Below are 24,544 nucleotides of genomic sequence, written 5' to 3' on the forward strand. Positions count from 1 at the left end.
GCGAAGGGTTGCTGGTTTAGGATGATACTGTCACACACACACATGCAGGAATACAAACAAACGCAAGCATGCACACACACTGACATCCACACGCACAGACACACACCCATACACACACATACAAATCCACATGCACAGACACACACACACAAACACACACGCGCACACATGTACGCACACATACATACACGCACAGACACACACACACACACACACACACAGACACACACATACACAAACACACACACATACACACACACACACACACACACACACACACACACACACACACACACACAGACACACACACACACAGACAGACATGCACATACTATTACTTTTTTTAGGTATATACATAAACACGCAATACAGCCAAATTACTCCATGTCATTTATTTTTGTGGAAAGCCAGTGCAGGCCTGAGCGGCGGTCATATTTTGTACCGCGATGCGGTACATCTAGTTGTATGTATAATTGCTGCTCTGACAGGACCACAGTACATATACAAACTCCATATATATGTCGTTTTAATTGTTTTTCACATTTTGCACACTTCTTTTTACTCATTGATTATTGCACTAAAATTATAATGATTTAAAAAAAAAAATTTGCAATGCACTTTTACTATTAGCACTTTTACTATTTTACTATCACTTGTACTATTAGGGTGTCTTTCTATCAGTCTTCTTAATCCCCAGCCTGTTGTCCATATCGATCAATCAAGCAAGCAACCAATCAATTCCCCTTATACAGCAAGGTTACTTTTTGAATATTACAATATTGTTTTTCAGTTTAAGTTCCAGTTTTATTAAAATGTTGTGTTTAGGAACAGGTTTTTTTTTAATCAACATCTATGTATTTTAATCATTTCTAGCTTAAATGGCAATGCAGACGAAAAAAGGAAGGAGTGTCAATATAGCCTAATACTGTTAAACAAATTACAAATTATTTTTTATATCAGGACACTTAGTCCATCCTTTTAACTACTACTAACAGGCTGACTTTTGCTTTATTGCGTTTCATTTAAAAAAGTAGTAAAGACCAAATGCTGGTGCAATTCCAATATCTAAGCAACCTCAAGAATGCACACAAATTTAATTTCAGGGCATCGCCTCAACAGGAGAACACAGCCTACTGTATATCACGCAGTGGCAATAAGGCAGTCATTCTTTTTACCCTTAGGCTGTTTAACCCTTTAATCTTTTTTTTTTTTTTTTTTTTTTCAAATTCAAATTCAAAATGAATTCAACTGAAATTATTTTTTTTAAATACCTGATGTTGATGCAACTGTCGAAATCTTACAAAGCATGATACAGCTGTATCTCGCAGTCGCAATTCAATTTAAAGGTAGTAAATGCACATGCACAACATTGCTGCAAAATATAGGCTACATTATATCACTTTTTTTGTTCAAAATTAGCTACATTTACATAATGAGTCTTCCAAAAGTGTTTTTGTCTTACCCTGATTCACAATGGTAAGCCTATAAGTGTTGATATTTTAGACCATTTTTTGTTGTTGATATTTTAGACCTCTCAGGATGGTTTTCGCTGGAAATTGCGTATAGCCTACTGTATCACCTGTGCATGTCTTCTCATATCTGTAAAGAAAAGTTGCTCGAGCTACTCTGAGGAGTGTATGGTGTTGTGGGAGTAGCCGACCAGTTCTCACAACGAGCGATAAAGTTAGACATGGAACAGTAAATCTCCAACCTCCGTCCGGGGGATCACTTGTTTAGTAAAAGTAACCCCGCAGAACAGTGGAGAGTCTGGTGGCAAAAAAACAAAACAAAAAATCGACAGTGGCTTGGCTTGGCTTTTCGGAGTTGGCACTGAGGGATTTGAAATGATACTAGGGATCAACATTTGCTATCAAAAATGGTAAAGGCAAGGTCTATCGCTCAGTTTGCTCAAATGTGGTTTTTTTTAGTCTTCACACACTAAATCAGAGACGTGGAACATATTTTCACTTTTTTATTTCTTTTGCCGTGACTAGTATAAGTGTTTCTCTTACAACATTAATTTGATTTCTTTGACAATACATGTTAAAAGAAAAGTCATTGCTTATTGAGAAAATTATTGTATTTTGAAAATGTGCATTGTACAGTATATTTTGCAAATCTATTGATTCCATCAAATGCTTTTGTCATAAGCTAACAAAGATAATGGATAGACAAACAAAACATTTACATAATTGTTTTCAGTTATTGTCAAGGCTGCAGAAACACAGATTTTATATGCAATTTTATAGTTTTCTCAAAATAGATAATCTCAAAGAAACAAATGCCTCAATATGTGATACTGTCAACAGTCTTTAAAAGCTACACCAACTTTATAATTAATTTTATTTGTGAATATATCTATTTAAATGTTGTTTGCGTGAATATTACTGAGTTTGCACTGTAAACAATTTTCCCAAGATAACAGTTTTACAGTAAAGTGCACTGATAATAACCCACACATCAAATTATAATATAATAATTTTTTTACATACATAATTCGTCCAGTGGATATAGTTGTTTTTTTTGTCTTAAGACTTCAAGCTTAAAATCTTCACTAGCTAAACAATACAATACTGTGATATGTTCATAAGTAAGTGTAATTTTACTCAATTAGCATTACAATTCAGCTGGCTTGTATGATTATATAAGAGAACACTGAAACATACATTCAAAAGCATAAAATAAACTCAGCCATATATCATGTTCATTTCCCCTCATTCTCATCTGCAGAGGAATCCATATGTCTTAGAGATGTTTCATAGCTCACTGTTGTGACCTCTTCAGTTGTTGCTACACTGTCAAAAAACCTCATTTTCTCAGTGTGTACCGTGTCTCTCAGCCTACGAATCGAGGAAGCCGTATCATCAAAAATGGGTTCTGCAGAGTCTCCTTCAAATACACGTGTTCTCTCTGTCACAATTATTGTCTCTTTGTCATCATGCAATGTTTCTTTCACAACATGCTTTTCCACCAATGTTTGCTTCCCACTTTGCACTCTGGTTTCCTCTACTGTCAACACTGAGTCTGAGCCTAGTGTTACTTGTAATGGTGAGGTGTGAATTCCATGGGCGTCTAAATTAGTAAAGATTGCAGCTTGCTGTGTGTCTGGTATAGCTTGAATGTTCGATGTGATGACATGAATTTCCCCTGACATCTGTTTCAGAGTGTCCACTGAGGCTGAGGACATATCTGATGAGAATGGGATGTTGACTTTTTCTGGCTGGTGAGGCTCCATTGATATCAGTTCACATCTGGCTGTGGAAGTTACAACATTAGTTTGAACATCTTTGACCCCAATAGTGGCAGTTGGTTCAGCATATTTCACTTTAACTTTTGTAGGAGAGGTCTGTGACAGGCCAACATTTTCAGTGGTTACTGTGGAACTTATATCTGCAAAAGCTTCAGATGACCTTAGTGATAATGTTGGGCTGATGTTGTCCTCCACAGCCTCGCTGAACAAGCTCTTCTCAGGTTCCTTGTGTGCATTGCTGGATTCTTTTGCTACATCATCAGACTTCTCAGCCTCTGCAGGTGGTTGGATTATTTGTTCCTTCTCGTCAGATTTTGTAGTTTTAGTTGGAGAAGAAAAGGAGAACTTGAACCAGCCTCCTTTTTCAGTTTTTGCTTGTTCTTTGCTAACAGCTGATTTCTGATCCACTGAAGCCTCCAGATGTTTTTCACTTTCTTCAATCTTGGCGTCGACTAACTTATCACTTTCATCTGAGGACTGGCTGAATCCTAATTTTGGAAATTTAAATTTAAACTTCGATTTCTCCTGCGCTCCTATGTCCTTATGTTCTGCTACTTCCTCAACTTTTTCTCCAGCCTCCTGATCTTGCTTAACAGATGGTTTGTCCATTTGTTCTTCCATTTCCTCTATTGTTGGAACATTAAATTCAACCTCAAAGCCACTGAGAACATCCTCAAGTCTAGGCATTGTAAATCTAGGTGACTTTCCAGGCCCTTGTGAATCATCTTTTGGTTGTGTTTTGGTGTCTGGGGCAGTAGCATTTATGGTAGTGTCAACTTCTCCATCCTGAGATTTTGTTCTTGAAATGCTAAACTTTGGCATTTTCATAGTAGGAAGTTTGAATTTACTCGGGGACCCTTTGTCACCATCCATTTTTTTTACAACAACCTCTGGAGGCTGTTCAGTGGTTTCTTTAATTTCACTCTCTCTGTGTATATCTTTGGAGACTTCTACCTGTAAAGGCTTGTCTTTAATATTTAGATCAGTTTTAGTGTCTGGAACTTCTACTTCTGCTTCTTTTCCTTTTGCATCAGATGTTTTTTTAGCTGAAATTCCAAATCTTGGCATTTTAAAAGCAGGCATTTTGAATTTACTTGGAGAACCTGAAACAACAATGGTCTCATCTTTCAACTCTGTCTCTACCTCTGTTTTTTCAAGGCTGGAACTTCCCTCTAAAGACATGGCTACTTTTGGGAGACTTGCATCATCTGTTGCAATTTTAATTTCTGGTTCAGTGATCCCAATTTCAGGTGTTCCTGTTTTTACTTCTTTTGCAGTTACTATCACCTCAGGACCTTTTACTTTGGGTAATGAAATCCCAAATTTTGGAAGTTTAAATTGAGTTTCCTGTCCCTCTTGATTAATCTCTTTTGTTTTTATGGCCATATCGATAGATGGGGTTTCAATCTCTGCAGTTTTGCATTTGATGTCTTCTGATTGGTCCACTTTTGATGTCTCTATCTCATAATCCACTGAACTAACTTTAATTTCCTTGATGTCAGAATCAGGAACATCACTAGTGACCTTTGGAGCAGAAAATCCAAATTTGGGTAATTTTATTTCTGGGAGTTTGAATTTTGTTGGAGAGCCAAATTGTGGACTTGTTATTTCAGTTTTGCCATCTCTCTCACTTTCTCCCACTTCTGCAGTGCCCTGTAGTGAAATGTCTGTTGTCATTTCACTGGCTTGCATATCCACTTCCACTGTTCCTTTGGGTAACTTTAGCTCTTTCTTGTCTGTAGTTAGCGCATCTCCTGACATTTTCACTTCTGTTTTTGTCAGAGCTTTCTTGAGCCCTTGTTCACTGTCAGGACCTTTAGTTGTTGGGAGAGCAATACCAAATTTTGGAAGCTTAAATTTGCTTTTAATGTTCATCTCAGTGGATGGATCTTCAACATTTACTGTTGGCTCTTTCATGTCAACACTTGTTACTTCTCCTGACATGTTAAACGTCTTATCAGGAAGGCTAACTTCATCGATGTCCACATTTGCCGTAGGAATGTCCACTGTGTCCTTTGATGTTTTGGTTCCAAATTTGGGGAAATTGATTGTTGGAAGTTTAAATCTTGTTGGAGAGCTAAAAGTGTCCTTTTTCATATCAGGTTGTTCTTCTGGCAATTTAATATCCACAGATTGCTCTGGAAAGTCAACATTTCCCAGTGATGTGCCCATGTCAGGTTTGGGTAGACTCACATCAACTTCAGGAGCCTTAAGATTTTGTTTTGAAAATCCCAATTTGGGAAGTTTCACTTTCAGCCCTTTGGAATCAACATCAACTTTATCTGTTTCCCCCTCAATGGTCACATTTTGAATTGCAACATCAGGCTGTTGAACATTAACCTTTTCTTCACATAGCAAGCCAGTCTCTGTGTTTATCTCTTTACCCTTTGTCTCTATCTCCTTTACTTTTGGCTTACCAATTCCAAATTTTGGCATCTTGAACTTACTCCCTGTCCCATCAATGTCCATCTCTTTGACCTTAATGTCCACATTAACAGTAGGCTCCTTAATATCCATGTTTGATTCTATGTCAGTGGTTTGTACCTCTATTGTTTCAGAGAAACTGATTTCAGGTTTTTTGATATCTACTTCAGCTGCTGGTATATCAGATGTGGACTTTGGATATTTGATTCCAAACTTTGGGAGGTTGATTGAAGGCATGTTAAATTTTATATGAGTTGGATCTTCTTGTTTTTTCATTTCATCAGTGAAGGTAATTTCTGCATCTTGATCTTTAACAGGTATGTTGCCCCCTTGCATAGACATATGTGCCTTTGGTTGACTGGAATGATCAACATCATGCCCCTTAATATCTGGCTTTGAAAAACCAAATTTTGGAAGTGAAAAACTTGGCTTCTTCAATTTCACATCAAGCCCTTTCAAGTCAGCTTCAGGTATATCTGCCTCGCCTTCAATGGATATGTCAACATCAGGTTGGGGTAGTATTACCTTACCTTCTGCTAGATGAACATCAGTTTCTCTTATAGTGGCACGTGTATCTGCCTCTCTTTCAATTTTTGGTATTTTTCCTGACACCTTGATGTCTGGTTCATGAGCAGTAATTTCTATTCCTTTAATGTCCTTATCTGCTGATGGTAAACTTGCTGTACCTTTTGAACTTTTGACTCCAAATTTTGGCAGGTTAACTTCTGGCAGTTTATATTTGGTTGGGGAACTAACAATTGTTAGATCTTTCTGTTCAGCTTCCCTTCCCGGAAATGTAACTTCTGCTGTTTGTTCTTTTACAGGTACATTACCCTCTGGTATGGATACTTCAATCTTTTCTACACTGACATCAACTTCTGGAGTTGCAGTGTTTGGTTTGGAAAATCCAAACTTAGGAAATGAAAAACTTGGTCTCTTCGCTTTTACTTGCAGTCCTTTGGAATCAACCTCAGGCATGTCTGCACTCTTTTCAACTTCAGATTCATTTTTGGGTGGCTGTACTTCTAGTTTGACGTCAGGTTTAGAAATATCACTTTTTATATTTGTTGCCTCTAGTTCTGAATCAGTTACATTAATGTCCAATGCTCCTTTTTGTGATTTAACACCAAATTTCGGGAAGCTGAATGAAGGAAGTTTAAACTTTGTTGGAGATCCAAAAAATGTTGAACCCTTTTGATCAGGCTCCATTGACACTTCAATGTCCATATTTGCTTCTTCTAGGCCCATACTGCCTTCTGATATGGGGATATCAGTTTTTTGGATACTTACATCAACCTCAGGAGCTTTTATTTCTGCTTTTGAAACCCCAAATTCAGGTAATGTCTTTATCTGTACATTTAGGCCATCAAAATCATGTTCTGGTGGGTGAATTTTCCCCTTGGTTGTTATCTCTGTTTTTCCTGTTTGTACTTCAGCTATATCCTCTGTCTTTGATGCACCTAAATCAGACCCTTTTACTTTAGGGAGGTCAATACCAAACTTTGGCATCTTCAGCTTTCCCCCCTGTCCTCCAAGTTGAGCATCTTCAACCTTTAAGTCCACACTTACAGATTGACCCTCTGTGGCTAGATGAGGTCCCTTTATATCAGCTGATGGGGCTTCACCTGATATTTTTATTTGCGTATATGGACCGCTCATTTCAGGTTCTTTAACAGCTATATCTACATCTGGCATAGTTTTCTCTTCCTTTATAGCTTGTCCTCCAGTCTTTGGGAAGTTTATTGAGGGGAGTTTAAATGTTGTTGTGGCACCAAATGTTGTTGTATCTTTCTGCTGAGCCTCAACATTTAACACTGTTATATTCATACTTTGTTCTTTTATTTTCACATCACCTTCTGGTTCAGATGTATCAACTTGTGCAAGATTGACATCAGTCTCTGGGGTCTTGAAATCGGGTTTAGAAAATCCAAATTTAGGAAATGAAAAGCCTGTTCTTTTCATTTTTATACCTGGGTCTTTTAAATCAACTTCTTGATCTTTTTTGATTTCTGTTTTAGCTTGTGGTACTTCAGCTCCAGCTGACAGTTCCCCGAGTTTTGTGTCTGGTAAAGAAATATCAACTTCTGCCTTTGATGTTATGGCCTCTGTAAGTGACAGGGTGTATTGATCTCCAGTATCTAGCTTTGGCTGATCAACACTGATTGAGGGTTTCTTCAGCTCTTGACTGGGCACATTAAAGTCAATTTTTACATCTGACGCTTCTACTGATGTAAATATATCTTCAGCCTCCAAAGTCATTTCCTCACCCCTCAAATCTGTAATTTCAGATTTTACTTTGGAAGATGAACTTCCGAATTTGGGTAGCTTGAAAGAAGGAAGTTTGAATTTATATGGTGACCCTCCAGTGGTTGAATCATCTTTTGAGTCAGACTCAAGATTCACATCCACTTCACCAACTGCCATTGATTTATCACCTCTCTCAGCATTAATCTCTGGACCTTTAATGTCTTGTTTAGAAAATGCATGCTCTGAGCTTGGCTCTTTTGGCTTCTTCATCGTTACCTCCATTTTCAAAGAAGCCTCAGGTATGTCAGCTTTTCCCTCAGCACTCTCAATGTCATGTTTCAGTGTAGCCTCTGTTTTTTCTACATCTGTTCTTGATGTGCCCTTTTTAAATTCTGGTCCCTTTAGCTTTGGAAATGAAAATTCAAATTTGGGCATCATAAATCTACTCCCTTGATCGGTGTCTTGAATCTTAATTTCAGCATCTACCGGTAGGGTTTCAAAAATTGATTTTGATGGTTCTATATCTTTATCTTGTGATGCAACTGTTGATGTTGCCTTTATTTCTGACTGTGCATCATCACCAGCTTTTGCAATAGATTCTTCTCCAGTCTTTGACATGGAAATGTCATATTTAGGGAGAGAAATTGTTGGAAGCTTGAATTTAGATGGAGAACCAGAAGCACTTTTGTTTTTCAACTGGACTTCAACCTCTGGAGCAGGAATCGTCACCTCAGTCTCTTTGATCTCAGTGCCTGGCACAGATACTCCTTCTTTTTGAAGACTGGTGTTAGCATCAGGGATCTTAGTGTCCGATTTGGAAAAGCCAAATTTTGGAAATGAAATTGTACGTTTTTTAAGTTTTTCTTTTTCTTTAGCCTCTGGGATGACTACATCTACTGTACCTGAAGGAACTTTGACTCCCATCTCAAGTTTCTCGGCTTGGACTTTTGAATCTTCTATAGTTGCTTCTTGATCAAGACCATGACCTACAAGGCTCACGTTAACCTCTGGTTTAGAAAATGCACGGTTTGGAGACAATATCTTTTCTTTTTCCTTTTCAAAGTGTGCATCAAAACCCTTTTCTACCTCTGGTGTAGATACATCCACTTCAGGTTTTGAAACACTGGGAATAATTTGTGGGGTTTTCATTTCAGGTAATGATGGCAGTTCTCCAGTCAGTTTGGCTTCTGGCACTTTTATTTCCTTGGTGGGTTCATCTGTGGTGACTTCAGGCATTTGATTGTCAAAGACTGCATCTGTTGGTTTTGGAAATAAGACACCAAATTTAATTGTGGGAAGTGTACTTTTTGTTGGAGATCTTGGACCTTTCTCAGCCTGGTCAGACTCTGCATTGAATTTTTTGGTGTCTATAATTGATTCTTCTTTGTCAATACTATCAGCTGGCTTATAGGCTTCAACCTTTGGAAGGCTAATGCCATATTCTGGCAGTGTAACTGTCACCTCCTTGTCTACACTAACACATTGACCTTTTGTTGTCACAAAAAAATCCTTGACATCGCCTGATGGGGCACCATCTTTGAGTTTCATGCTTATCTGTGTTTCTGGAAGGCTAACATCAGGTTCTTCAATATCTATATCTACAAAGGGCATGTCTTTCACTACCTTGGATGATTTCCCACCAAATTTTGGTAAGCTGATAGAGGGGAGTTTAAACTTTACTGGTGTACCACCAGTTTTTAGATCTTTACGTTCCGCATCATCCTTTGAAATTGTGAAATTCATATCCGTCTCTTTTAAATCCAAAGAAACTTCTGGAATGGACAAATCAACCTGTGGAAGACTGACATCAATGTCTGCAGCTTTGATGTCTGGTTTTGAAAACTCAACAGCTGGAATTTCTTCAATATCACGGTCATTCAGACTAGGATCAACCTCTGGTTTAGAAAATGAAATATCTTTAGATGATTTTATTTCTTTTTTCTGAAAATCATCAACTATTGGAATACAAATACCTTTGATTTCTGTTTTTCCCTCAGGTAGAGACAAGTCAACTTCAGGTTTGGATACACTGAGAGTCATCTCCAGGCCTTTTTTGTCAGACAGAGCTGTAGATTCTACAGATAATTTAGCTTCTGGCAATTTAACATCCTTTGTAGTTTCATCTGTGCTGACTTCAGGCATTTGAATATCAGCCCCAGCATCGGTTGTCTTTGGAAATGAAACTCCAAATTTGGGAAGTTTAATAGTGGGAAGTCTAAATTTTGTGTGAGAATCGGTTGAATCCTTGAACTCAGCTTCTACAACTGTGGTCTTACTTTCAACATCTAGTTCAATCTCATCTGCACCTTGTAAAGAACCCTGTGCAGTTGGAAGAGTTATGTCAGCATCAGATACTTTTGTCTCTGATTTAGAGAATCCAAATTTGGGAAATGATATTTTCCTTTTCTTCATTTTAGACTCTGTTTCTTTTATTTCAGCTTGTGGTAGTTCAGATGGCTCCATTTCAGTTTTTCCACTAACCTTTATGATAGATTTTTTAGATTCCTCTGGTAACAGACCAGCTTCTTCTGTTTTCTCTTTTGGCAATGAGACACCAAAATTGATCAGTCTAAATCCACTCTCTTCTCGAGTATCCTCTGCAGCCTCAACCTTCTTGTCAACTTTCCCAACCCTTTCAGGTGTTGAGAGCCCAGTTTCCTCCTGCTTTGATTTTCCCTCTGTCTTGGGGATTTTTATTTTTGGAACAGAAACATCTATGCTTGGCATTTTTAATTTATTCAAATTTTTGTCTGTTTCTGAACTATATGCTTTGGGATCAGTCTCAGATGTTCTTTTCTCAGAATTTAATGCAATCTCTATTATGTAATCTTCTTCCACTGTAGCATCCTCTTTTGTAGTCACTTCAGTTGTTCCTTTCATTGATTTCCCTCCAATTTTGGGCATTTTGAATTTAGGCATCTTCTTTTTATGTGGAGAGGAATCTGTGTCTTTGCTTTTGATTTCAGCCTTCAGTTCTCCTTCAACTTCTTGTTTTGAGGTTTCCTTAATGCCAGTGCAAACATCATGATGGAGCATTTGATCGCCCTCTATATCATGTGCTTTTTTAGTTTCATGCTCAGGTGCACAACTTTCACCTTTTTGAGATTTTTTGAATGTTGCTTCTTCAGAAGATTTTTTGATGGCTGCGTGGTCTTCATCAATAGATATTTTTGCTTCAGTTTTCATCTCCTTGATTGCATCACGATCACTTTTAGATGATGTATCCTTTTTTGGTAATTCAATCGAGATACCTGGGAAGTGAATGTCAGGTGTCTTGATCTCAAAACTAGGCATAGATATCTTTGCTTTCCTTGATTTCTTTTCATGTCCTTTTCTGTCGGCTTTGATATCAGTATCAGTATAGTCTTTCACAGCCTCATCTTGTGTGTCTGTATCTTTGGCTACTTTGATTTTTAGTAATTGAACTGATTGTTCAGTGGCTTCCATTCCGGGTATTTCAATGTCTTCACGCTTTGGAAGTTTGAATTTTACATCTGGGGAAGTACCTGTCGTATCCCTCACTAACATTTTGCCAGATTTGGGTTTGTGGTCTGCTGGCTTAATTTTTGTTTGGTCTGTTTTGCTCTCGGTTACACTTGTTTCATAAATATGAAATTGTTCACTTTTAGGTAATAAGATGCCTGGATCCTTTGAAGCAACAGGAGAAAGTCTCTGTTCTTCTGTATCCATTGTGTCAGGTAACCTAATGTTTATTTCTGTGCTCATGCTTGAAAGTTTACTAGGTGATCCTTTAGGTGTCATGCCAGTCTTGTCTGATTTTATTGTGATCTCTCTTTGTACAAGGACTCCTGTGATGTCTCTCTCAGGTAATTTAAAGGCAGGGAATTTTGATACTGCTTCCTTTACATCCTCAACATTAAACACTGCTTGGGGTTTTTCTGCTTTTGAGATGTTTATTATCTTCTCAATTTTTTGTTCTTTAATTCTAGGAGACTTAATCTTAGTTTTTGATCCTTTGTCCTCCATGCCAGGAATCTCAATTTCCTCTCGTTTCAGGAGAGGCACTTTGTTTGGGTCTCTTTGCCTTATAGTTATTGAGTCTTCGTGGTTGAATTCAGAGAGATCCATCTTAGGTAGTTTAAAATTTGAATCCAAATTTGCTTTTTTTGTTACTTCGGTCTCAGCAACCTTAGTACTCTTCCCACTTTTGTCCACTTCCAGAGCATGTGATTTTGGCTGGGATATAACTGGTGTTGAAGTGATTGGTTTCTTTGTGTCCATGACCGTTGAGGACACATCTTGTTTTGTTTGAATCTCAAAAGTGAAAGTGTCTGATGATGTAAATTCTAGTCTGTTTACCGTGTTTGCAAAAGAGCTCTTTGATGCGGCTATGTCTGCCATTGGTCCCCTGGTTCGAATCCCGTAACTTTCTGTTTCTAGGATGTTTCTTTCTTTCTTTTCCTTGTCACTGCCAATTCTTGGTGATTTGCTTATTGGTCCTACATCTGGCATGTCAAGAGGAACATCAACTTTAGTTATATCCATGTCCATTTCTCCTGACTTTTGGGTCTTCTCTACAATCTCTTTATCTATCGGTTTGCTATCAGAATCAACCTGATGTCCAACTGCTTCAATTTGTGATATTACATTAGGACTGTCCATAATATTGTCGAATGCTGATGTATCCGAAGTTCGCATCCCACTTGTGGAGGATTTTAATTGGCTCTCTGTTTCTTTTTCATATTTATCCTTTCCTGGAATGCTAACCTTCAGTTCTGATCTCTCTTTCCTTTCTTTGTCATCCTCTCCAAAAGCAACTGTAATATCAGTAGTCTTTAAAGTAGTGTCCAAACTGATGAGCTCAACCTTATGTAGCGATTCAGTCGCTGGCAAAGTCGGGAATGTATATTCATTCCTTGTTTTAGTTGAGTCAGTATTTTTAGCTTCATTCAAGATTTTAGGGCTCTCTAACACATTAGTCCCTGGCACTTGCTCTACGGCTATATTCATAATGATTTGGTTGTCCAAGACCTCCATATTGTCTGTTGTTGGCACCTCTTCATTCTCTTGGGTTTCTTCAACAGACTTGCTTCTGCAGTCTGCCATCCTCGTCTTAAGTTTCATTTTGTGTGTCTTTTTCTTCGCTTTTTCATCTGGGGATTTTAATGGAGACTTAATGGGAGATTCTGTGTCACTTGTTGGAGGACTTATCTCTAACTTTCTCTGTTCTTCTGCTTCTGATGTGCTGTGAGATCTCTTAAAATTTGCCCTGCGACCTTTGCTGAAGGTGGGGAATTTGGGCCAAGAGATGCGATCCTGTTGTTTTTTCATCTTTCTTCGACCTCTCATTTCTGGTCCTCCTCCTTCCTCTTCTCGTTCAGCCTCCTCACCCTGTAAACATTGATGAAGCAATGATCAATGAAATCTCTAAAGAAGCTTTGTAGTAATCTGTAATTAAATAAAATGGACAGTATGATAATTACAATGGTTATATCTGGCCTCATTGTCTCAGCATCTTCCTGGGTTCTTGGAGGTGGTTTGCGTTTTAGACAGAATGCCACTTTATATGGTTGAGCATGCTCAAGAATCTGGAGGGCGTCTTCATATGACACATTATCAAAGTATACTGTAGCACTAAGAATCTGATCACCTGAAAGGCCAGATGGAAGGACACAAATGAGGATGCAAGTGAAAAGATGGAGGAAAAACTAAATTAGCTGTATTGCTAGCCTCAGAAATATTCTGTAATGTGCTATATGACATCTCACCTTCTTTCACACTTAGATTCTTTGAGGCAGGTGACTCTGGTTTTACTTCCTTGATGAAGATGCCATCCTTTCCCCCTCCACTTACAACCAAACCCTTAGCACAGACTTCTTTTTCAGTTTTCACTATAATTTCTGACTGATCATTTTGCATGTCCTGAAACAAAAGGCATAGTCATTTAGTCATCTGTTCATCATTTTCATTATTTGCATTTCCAATCATCTGTATTCTTTACTAGAGAGAAATGTAGGCATGTCTGACCTCTGTTTGATTCATCTTGGCAGAGGAACGCTTGTCAAACAGTGAGCCAAAACCAATCCTTTTGCTTTTTTTAGAACTCTTGGTGGGTGAGTCATAGAAGTCACCTTCAGCCTGGCAAAAAAAGTAGTTAGGATATAATCTATTATATAGTGTAATAGATCAAATACAGCATTATGAAATTCTGAATTTGGGTTATCATACATGAAATAGCAGTCACCTGTTTTTCGTATTTTTCTGTGGTGGGGAATTCCTCAACAGGAGAGGAACCCTGAGGACGAGGTCTTTCCTCCTCTAAAACTTCAGGCTCCTCACATGTCTGTTACATTAAAGATACCAATTAAAGATTGTTCAAACCAGTTTAAAATAGAGAGATAAAATAACATGTGTATGTTTGCTGAATCTGCTGTACTTGAGTGATACTCACTAAATCATCATCTGTTTCTGGTTCTGGTCCCTTCAGCCTTCGCCCTTCACCTGTTGTGATGGAAAAATGCATTATAAGCACTTGTTATGCTTCTGCACACATGACTGAAATTTAAAGAATCCGTCCTGAATGCCAAAAGCCTGCTGGTCATCAGTACCATCTATACCTTAATCAGTTTTTACTGATTGGAGAGTCAATGAGGGATTTATTTGATGGACCAAAACTTTTGTATCTGCAGAATTGCAAGGCAAATCTAAAGCAAGATTTTTGTATGCAAGATTTCCTGTTAGATATTCCCACAGGATCCAGATAGTCTACCTGCTTCTGTTGCTTCCTGTAAAGTGAGGCACTCTATTGATCTGAAGGGGTTGGCTTACACTGCCAGCAATAGGACAACATAGAAAAATGGACTTCGATAGATCCAAAAAAAGAGCAGTGAAACTAATATTGTTATAAATATCTGCAAATGTGGTATTGTTAGAAAAATAATGATTAAATAAAATACATTTTTAAAATTGTTGTATGTATTTAACAATATTATACAATAAGACCGTTTAAATATTACTTATACCAGCAGCAAGAATACTCTCATGACCTCCTTTCTTCTGAGAAAGGCCTTCATTTCCAGTTTCCCATAACACAATGCACTTAAAATAAAAGGACCGTTAAGGTACATAAACGTCTTCCATGAGTCTCACTCTGCGCAGGCCATTAACCTGCACTTTCCAACAAGCACTTATCCAGGCATCAGGTCTAGATGGCATTAAAGCATACTGGAGATTTATGTATGTGCATGTATGCCATGTAGCACATGAATACTATGATTACACTAGCAGATTGTTCATGTCTTTTCACAGTTTCTAATAATCAGACACTAAACTTGGGAATGCACCAGTGTATAAACAGATGGGAGAAAAATACTAAATGCACATTACCAACTATCCACAGTTTATTAATAGACTTATTAAAGGGAGGAGAAAAATCTTACCATATCTTTTGTTGATGTCAAAGGATTTGTGAACAATCCAAATCAACGGTTTTAAACTGTCATTATGTCATTAGGCAGATGCCAACATTGACAGGTTACATAACACACCCTTATCTCAAAAATTGAAAACAAAATTGCACTTTTAAATTTTATTAAGTTGTTATTAACCACAATTAGGCTCTTTAAAGCCTGTGTTTAACCAGGTTTAGCACTGCCTTTCATAATAACTGAATGGTACAGTGAGAAATAAATAAGCCCAAGTGATATGCAAAACAAGAGAAGCCATTAATTAAACAGGTCACATACTGTGTTCGCCCAATCAATGATATTGGCAAAACCAATGGTTTAAGTAAACCGATGTGTGTAGGAGAGATCAGGGATGATTGCATTTAAGTGAGGTTTTGGTTTAACATTTATGGTGAACAAGCAGATGAATGACATAGCTGTGGTTTTGTTGTTCGATATGTCATGGTGTCAATCAACAAGTCTCAACAAATTTTTTATTCTCGCTGCTATTGTAGTTAAACTGGCTTAAGATGTTTTGTTCAGTTATAATATCTGCCCAAAACCAGCGCAGTGAATGGAACTATCTTAAAACAACAGGCCTTTGTGTCTTTTGTGTTCTTTTTCCCTGACTGTTTTCAGGCTCCCAAACCGTGTCAGATTGGGAAAGATTGGCAACTCACTGTTAAATTGTAACATAGATGTAAGTTTAGCATGTGCAGGATGATGATGCATCAGCCAATGAGTTATTATAGGAAAAAAAAATCAAATTGCTTATTTCAAAGTTATATAGCACAAAATATTAAAAGAGGGGTAAGGTGTCATTAATGTAAAATACTAAATAAACTATTGTATATAAAATGTTATTTTGACAATTTAGCTGAAAAGTAGAAACTTATACAGGCATATGAATATTTACTTGCCCATAATTTAATTGAAGATATGGGTTACACTTTAAGGTGCCATTGTCCAGAATTGATATAATTACTATAGAAACTACATGTAACATAAACATATAAAGTCTTACCAATATATTTCATAATAGCAACACTATGAATGCAAATTTAATGATTTCACTCAATTAATCTATAGATTTTAATGAAATAAAAGATGTCTGAAATGTACATCTAATTCATGGAAATACTGAATAATAACCCAGTTGATTACAATAACTATTACATTTAAAAATAATAACACTAGTAGCATCATGCCACTTGGGGCCTTCTGTGCCAAATCTAAGAATAGAAATGATAAATTTTACTCCACAAATTTAAAAACATTGTGTTCACAAATCCCCCATTAACAAATAAACACAAAAAAACTTTGATCTTCAACATAATTCAAATGAAATAGATCACTATTTTCACTAACCCTAACCTCAAAACTGTTTCAGCAGACTTAATCTCACAAATGTTGATATTCAGATGAAGTGACAAAAATAAAAGGTGGTACTGTATGTAACAATTATGAATACAATACATAAAGGCCATTGTCCATCATTAATACAGCATGTACAGTATGTATAATGTTAGTTATTTAAAATGCAAATCAACACTAAAATGTGTTGAAATCATTCCTGGGCTCTTATGCTTCAGAAATACGTTTTCATTTGGATTACAAATAAATATGTGAGCTCTGCTGTTGGTGTTGTGAAATTAGTTTAAGCTTGTGACTGAAGGTTCAGGTAACATACTGTACTAATCACACCGTATTGCCTTTAACATGTTACTGTTACTGACATAACTTGACGTACAAACACTAAAAATAATCCATGTGCCAACATCAAAATAGCCTTATCTTGCTAAATTAAATCTAAAAAAATTAAATAATTATAATGCTTTGTATTTCTAAAACATCATGTTTGCTGCATTTTAATGACTCTGACAAATGCCAGGTAAACATTAAATGTTAATAGTTTTAGGTTTGTACCTACCTGATCTGTGGTTTACTTGGTGGAATATATGTTTTACTATATTCCAGATAGTAATTCACCTAGAGCACAGCAAGAATTGACACAACCATCTGTGGGTATAGTTTTAGTAAGATGAAGGGCCCTGCCCTTTTTTTAAAGGTATGACACCACCCTGTTTCAGGGCTGTGGTTCAAGCTCCTGCTAATGCTATTGTGCTGAAGAACAAACATGTGAATGTGTTGCACTGCTGGCACACGTTCACAAATGTGAGGTCTTGAGATTTTAATTGATTTTTCTAAGCAAAGAATTGTAATGAGGGTGTTTATGTCCTTCTGTTCTCCGATGAATGTTTGTTTTGTTTAAATTTGAGTTGAAAGACATAGTTATGGCATAAGTGTACAGTGGGATGTGAATGCAGATTGAAGACAAGATCTCAGTTTAGGGATATTGCATTGTGCGCTTAGTCACAATGAATAAATAAACAATAAGAGCTTAAAGAATGGATCAATTTACTCAATGAGAAGCAAGCTGTCAATCTCATAATGACAGTATGCCCCCTCTCTCTCTCTCTCTCTCTCTCTCTCTCTCTCTCTCTCTCTCTCTCTCTCTCTCTCTCTCTCTCTCTCTCTCTCTCTCTCTCTCAATAAATATTTTATCCATATTTATTTGTCTTTAACTGATCTTGACATGAGTGCTATTGAATTGAATTGTCTGAGAAATTCAAAGTTAGCAAATTCATAACGTAGTTACTCCCTAATCAAATATTTGCTCATTGGGTGCTGCTCTAAAAGTGATGAGAATGTGTTTTATGCAAGTGACCAAGCCAAACTATTTAACAGTATATAATTTGTACGACTAATAGGAAATCCTGTAATACTACTGATAAAGTTAAGGAAAATATGTAAATTCCCAACAGCGAGTTATAAACTTAAAGGGTTAGTTCACCCAAAAATGAAAATTCTGTCAGTAATTACTCACCTTCATGTTGTTCCAACCCCGTAAGACTTTCGTTCATCTTCGGAACACAAATTAAGATATTTTGGATGAAATCTGAGAGCTGGCTCACTCCTCCATAGGCTGCTAGGTAATTGCATCTGAATGAAAACTAGAAAATTTTGTAAAGACATCGCTAAAATAGTCCAAGTGACTACAGTGGCTCAACCTGAAGTTTATCAAGCGACGAGAATACTTTTTGTGCGCAAAAACAAACAAAAATAACAACTTTATTCAACTATTCATTTTCTTCTGTGTGGGCCTCTGAGTGAGTTCACGAGAGCGCCAAGACACATGCGCAAGAACTGAGAAGATGACGCTCACGATCATTTGATGGGAAAGTGTGAAAGGTACACTGTAAAAAGTTTAACTATTATTTACTCAATTTTATTGGTGAAACATTTTTACACTCAAAAAAATTGAGTAAATTTTAAAGCTGTGAAATCAATGAAATATACTGTATGAATTGAGTAAATGCAAGTAAAAAAAATAAGTAAATCTGAGTAACTGCATCTGGTACATTAACAAATAAAATTGAGTAGAAATAATTTAACATTTAAACATTAAAAAAACAATATTTATGAGTAATATTAACTGTTTTTATTAATGAGTAATATTAACTTTTTTATTTTCTCTAAACTTTTGTAAAATAGTACTCCAGACAACCACCATTATACATTACATTGGCCTTTATTTTCAATGAGTACAGCAATACAGCACATTTAGACTGTTTTTTTTCATGTATACAATATTGCCTGCATTTAAACTTATTTAACAAGTAAAAATGAAATATTTAAACATTCAGGTAGCCTAATTCAAGTGTAAACAACCACTCTGTTATCCAATATCCACCGAATCTGCGCTGGTCCTCGTGCCGGAGACAGACTCGCGCTCTGCGGGTGAACTTTGAACTTCATACCGCCGTCCTGCGTTTCACTCACAGTCACTGAGGCTGAGGCACAGCCGAAATATACTGCGAGCGACTGACATAACCTGCCAATAAACAAAAAGTGATAGTTCTGAGGACATTTTATCATCCAAATGATAATAATTATATTCATTATCATTATGAAAGTCAGTCATGTGTTTATGCAAAGCGTTTCAATCACGCAAAAAGACAAACGCGGCTCTCGTCTCGTTTAGGTGTCGAATTACGCCTCTGTAGGCTATGTTGTTTTGCATTAAATATGATTTAAAGGACAGTAATGATTTTATAGATAAAATAAAACATACACCAACCTGAATTTCACAGTGAAAATGCACCAAATCTGCGACGCTGAGAAGAGAGCTGTTGTTCTGGAGACTGGAGAGTTCAAACAGCCACGCTCACTCCAACCGTCGAGTTTTCGTCACGTCAGAGGGTGGGGGAGGGGGGGGGGCATTGTTTTAATTGCGTAAACTTACTCAATTTTAAGAGCGTGTTAAATATATTAATAATATTGATTTGAATTAAGTAATTTTTTTGTTTCTTGAAACAGATCAGTTTAATTAAACATTCTCAAATATTTTGATAGAAATTTCACATATATATTAAGTATATTATAAAGAAATAATTGGTTAGTCAAATACTAAATTGTTTTATTGAAAAAAACTTAAATATATCTGTAAATTTTAGATAAAATTAACTGTTGGATTTTTACTCAATTATTTTGGTATGTTTAACTCAAACAATCAAGTAAACGATATACAGAGATTTTATTAAGTTAATAAAGTTAAAAATTTCTGTAATATTTACTAAGCCACAGAATAATTTTTTACAGTGTAAGCCATTCATTTTGCAGCATTGGTAAGGCACTTTTACGTTTTCTTGTTATTTTCTCACGATTCGGACATCCAGGAAATGCACACTTAAGAAACATTTTAAACACTACATCGAGACCCATCTGCGTCATCTTCTCAGTTCTTGCGCATGCATCGTGGCGCTCTGGTGAACTCACTCAGAGGCCCACACAGAAGAAAACGAATAGTTGAATAAAGTCGTTGTATTTGTTGTTTTTTGCACACAAAGTATTCTTGTTGCTTGATAAACTTATGGTTGAGCCACTGTAGTCACTTGGACTATTTTAACGATGTCTTTAGTAACTTTCCTGGGATGGCGGATATCAATTACCTAGCAGCCTATGAAGGAGTGAGCCAGCTCTCAGATTTCATCAAAAATATTTTAATTTGTGTTCCGAAGATGAACGAAAGTCTTACGGGGTTGGAACAACATGAGGGTGAGTAATTACTCACAACATTTTTGAGTGAACTACCCATAAAATTGCGGGAATTACGATTTGAGAATTCAGACTTTATATCACAATTTGACCATAATAACTCACAATTGTGAGAGGTAAAGTCAGAATTGCATGTTTATTACGAGTTTCTGACTGAATTGTGAGATATAAACCTGCAATTGCGAGTTTTCAAGTAAGAATTGCAAGATGTAAATTCCCAATTGCGAGTTATAAAGAAAGAATTGTATTTTTTTTATTCTGTGATGTAACAAGAACCTTTTGAGCATGATAGATATGGTTGTGTGAAATGTGGTTGTATGGAAAAGAACTGCATGAAATTTCTTGAAAAATTTCTCCATAATAATAACAGGTTTGGAGCAACAGGTGAGTAAATAATTAATTTTCATATTTAGGTGAAGTATTTAGTATGAGTAACTTATTATATGCATGATGAATCATTTAAAAATGCAATATTAGGTCCAACGGTCCAAACCTTTTACAGACCTCCTTAACTGAAACACGTATTATGTACATGTAGTATTAAAATTACAACAAGATTAGCTGTACAAACCATGGACTTTCCCAACTACTGATCACCCATGACCAAGATTAGGCATTAGAGGTTGTTTTCTGCTCCTGTGGCCATATGGGCCCAGAGCTCTGCTCCTCCGGCTCACTAATATGGATAATTAGCTTCTCAGCAAGTTACAGGGAGAAGGAACATCAATTCTGGCTTATGCTCATAACATCCTACACAAGCCTCTTTCAGTCAAGTGGGAAAGACTTGTTTGTATTCAAAATATAATTGAATTTTAGGGCCGGAGAGGGAAAATAAACTGAAAACAGAATTGGATTTTCTTCCATATTAAGAGAACATGAGACTAGTTTACCTCATGTTTCCAATCAATCAGGAACATTAATTGATACATTTATGTGCCAATGAGATAATGGCTTTAGAATGGATGGGTTAAAGATAAGAGTTCTTCCAGAAATAAATTCTCTCATCACTTACTCACCCTCATATCATTACAAACCTGTATGTTTAATAAATAATTTTTTTCTTCCATATAATGAAAGTCAATGTTGAATGGAACATTAACTTGCAAAATATATTGAATCATACAGGTCTGGAATGGCATGAAGTTGAATAAATGATGACAGAATTGTCCAATAAATATCTCACAAAAATAAAACCACAAAGTCATAATTATTCTCATATTATCAGTCCAGATATACAAAACCTTCTCTCAATTTATTTTGTTTATGTTCAATTTCAATGTTCTGCCGATCACACAAACCATAAAAAATAAAAATTGCAAACACTCTCAAACTCATAATTTATTCATTAGCAGGAGGACATTAGTGAGATGTTGATAGTTATTACTTATTTTAGGAGTGGACTCCAGTGCGTATAAGTATTTTATGGACTGCTGATCCACTAATGTTTGTAGAGCTTCTCTACGAATGTGCTTTTTTTACTTTAAAATTGCTACTAATAACTAAATTAGTGGCACTGAGTATGTAATGTCTTGTTAAATATAGATTTTTGTTTCACTTTATAAGGTAACCAACAGTTAACCAAACAGGTTATTATTGTAGCATTGGCCTTTTTTTTTTTACATTGTGCATATAGCAGCTGGCCAATTAATGGACTAATTAAATATGTACGGTCAAGTCAGAACAGAAGTTTTTTAAATGAAATTCTGATTTATCTTATATCAGTTTCACACTTTGAGAATCTGAGCATGGAGCCAAACCCATCTGTCATAGGACAGACTTTATTTGGGTGAAAACTAAATTTTGACAAAATAATGTTACCTAAGTACAGCTGTATAGAATAATTTACCTTTTAAGTATACTGACATGATATCCTTGCAATGTACTCATCTTAGTGTGATCGTAACTCAATCATTTTCTCAGATAGCACAGATTGTGTGTTAATGCAATCTCACAAACGTTCAACATCATGCAAAAGCTCTAGAATGAATCTTACACTGCAAAATCATATCTGTATAAAACTCGAGCACAAAAACATTCTTGGTTATATATCTAGTAATTAAGCTGTCATGCAGCTGTTGAATTGTGAGATGTATTGGTTGCTCATTGCACCCTGTAAGATCACTAAAATACAGCTGTTGTCTTATTTAGGTTACTTTAAGTGTCTGTTTGTATGTTTCCAGAGCTTGAAGTTCAACTGAAGGTCAAAAAAAAAAACTACAGATAAATCTGCTAGTTGAACTGGATAGGACATGTTGACCAAATGACTTAGAGCGGTTTGGTTAACAGGCTAATTGGATTTCAAAGTCTTTATAACGAAGCCAATAAGAGCAGTTACTGTAACATAGAATGACACAACCAAAGAGTGTTAAAACATAAGACAAAAAAGGTACATAAGATGTACAAATGCCAAAGTCTCTCCTAAGTCCAAGAAACCACAATGAGTGTATGTGTGTGTGTGTGTGTGTGTGTGTGTGTGTGTGTGTGTGTATCCCTGATTGCGCGTGAATTTGATATAGCCTATTCTATTTATTTTAGAATTGTTTATACTTAATGTATTTAATTTTATTTTATTATAATTTATGTATAATATATATATAAATAATAATATGTAATTTTATATATATATAATTGAATATATATTATTAATTATATATATTATTATATATATAATTTTATTAAATATAATTAAATAAAAGATTGTATAATATAGATGTGTGTGTGTGTGTGTGTGTGTGTGTGTGTGTGTATGTGAGATAGAGAGCGAGAGAGAGAGAGAGTGTGTGTGTGTGTGTGTGTGTGTGTGTTTGTGTGTATAAATGCTCCCTATTTTAGAATTGTATACACTTATATAACTTACGTAATTATATACATTAATGTATATAATTCTATTTTTTTAAATATATTTGTTATTTATTTATTATAAATGTATGCATTCTAATTTTTGTATTAATATACGAGGAAAAAATAAATCTATGAATTTAAATATAAATATACTGTATGTGTGTGTGTGTGTGTGTGTGTGTGTGTGTATGCATATATATATATATATATATATATATATATATATATATATATATATATATATATATATATATATATATATATATATATATATATATATATATATATATATATATATACAAACACATTCAAATAAAACTGGGCACCTTTTTAAAAAAATTGTCCAATATTACTGTAAAAATACACAAAAGTAAGACCTCAAGCTTTCGTACGCCCTTGTAAAGAACACAATCCAAATTCAGCAATTCTTAAACGCTCTGAAATCATGCTCAATATTGTAAACAAACACACTGCAGATGCTGTTGATAAAATACTGCATAACTCTGTTGACACACCCACGGCCACATAGCCACGCCCCCTTTACTGCAGACACACCCAGATCACACACAGTGCAGCGTCATCTCAGCAGAGAAATGCAGTGATGCTTGTAAACAAGCTCAGCACTTGTGTCCCACTAACACACACATGCATAGTCCAACTGCAACATTATATTGTCCTGCCACCAGAGGTGCTGAGTGCGGAGATAAAAATAGCACAGAGCAGGCAGAATGAGACAGAGCGAGAGAGAGAAGAACAGCTAAAGAGACAGAGCAAAATAAAGAGTGATGCCCACCCGTGGCTGACGCATGCCAGTTGGGAAATGCCAGGTGAAAACAGTCACACATGATGGCTGTCTTCTGCGGATCTTGATCTGGGATCTGGTGATGTCCTGTTTCGGGCAGCCTCACTCTCTTCCTCCGAGTCTAAAGAACCTGCTTCTTTTTTCCTCTCAGTCAGTCACTCCAGATACAAGGACAAAATAAAGAGTCGGTGTATGATAATAAAGTCAGTCTGACTTGGTATGCGAGGGATGGACGGAGAAAGATGTCTTGCTCCATCCACACAAGTTTGTCTCAGGAGTGAAGCTGCACACTCTCTAACACGCTAAAACGATTAAAAGGGGTATGGCTGACTTGGGATGGGGGGGCTGTCCTAAACAACACAAATCCCTCCTTCTAAGCATCCCACTCCACCCTCATGATCACTTCCACCAGTCACTGCAGAGACGCTCTGGACCGTCCACCATCTTATTGGTTCA

The 24,544-nt window shown here is 36.3% G+C and overlaps 1 protein-coding gene across 1 annotated transcript; it reads right to left on the reverse strand.

The window, feature by feature from the left end:
• Window positions 1–2,568: 2,568 nt before the first annotated feature.
• LOC308681737 (uncharacterized protein) lies at window positions 2,569–24,367 on the reverse strand. Its single transcript, XM_081350845.1, has 7 exons — window positions 24,080–24,367; window positions 14,334–14,383; window positions 14,127–14,225; window positions 13,910–14,020; window positions 13,651–13,804; window positions 13,366–13,532; window positions 2,569–13,273 (listed from the first exon to the last, which is right to left on the reverse strand). The coding sequence occupies exons 1-7, from the start codon at window positions 24,129–24,131 to the stop codon at window positions 2,705–2,707; spliced, it is 11,202 nt and encodes a 3,733-aa protein (XP_081206971.1). The 5' UTR covers window positions 24,132–24,367; the 3' UTR covers window positions 2,569–2,704.
• Between the last annotated feature and the right edge of the window lie 177 nt (window positions 24,368–24,544).

This window comes from Scardinius erythrophthalmus (genome assembly GCF_964197995.2).
Source record: "Scardinius erythrophthalmus genome assembly, chromosome: 21".
NCBI classification, from domain to species: domain Eukaryota; kingdom Metazoa; phylum Chordata; class Actinopteri; order Cypriniformes; family Leuciscidae; genus Scardinius; species Scardinius erythrophthalmus.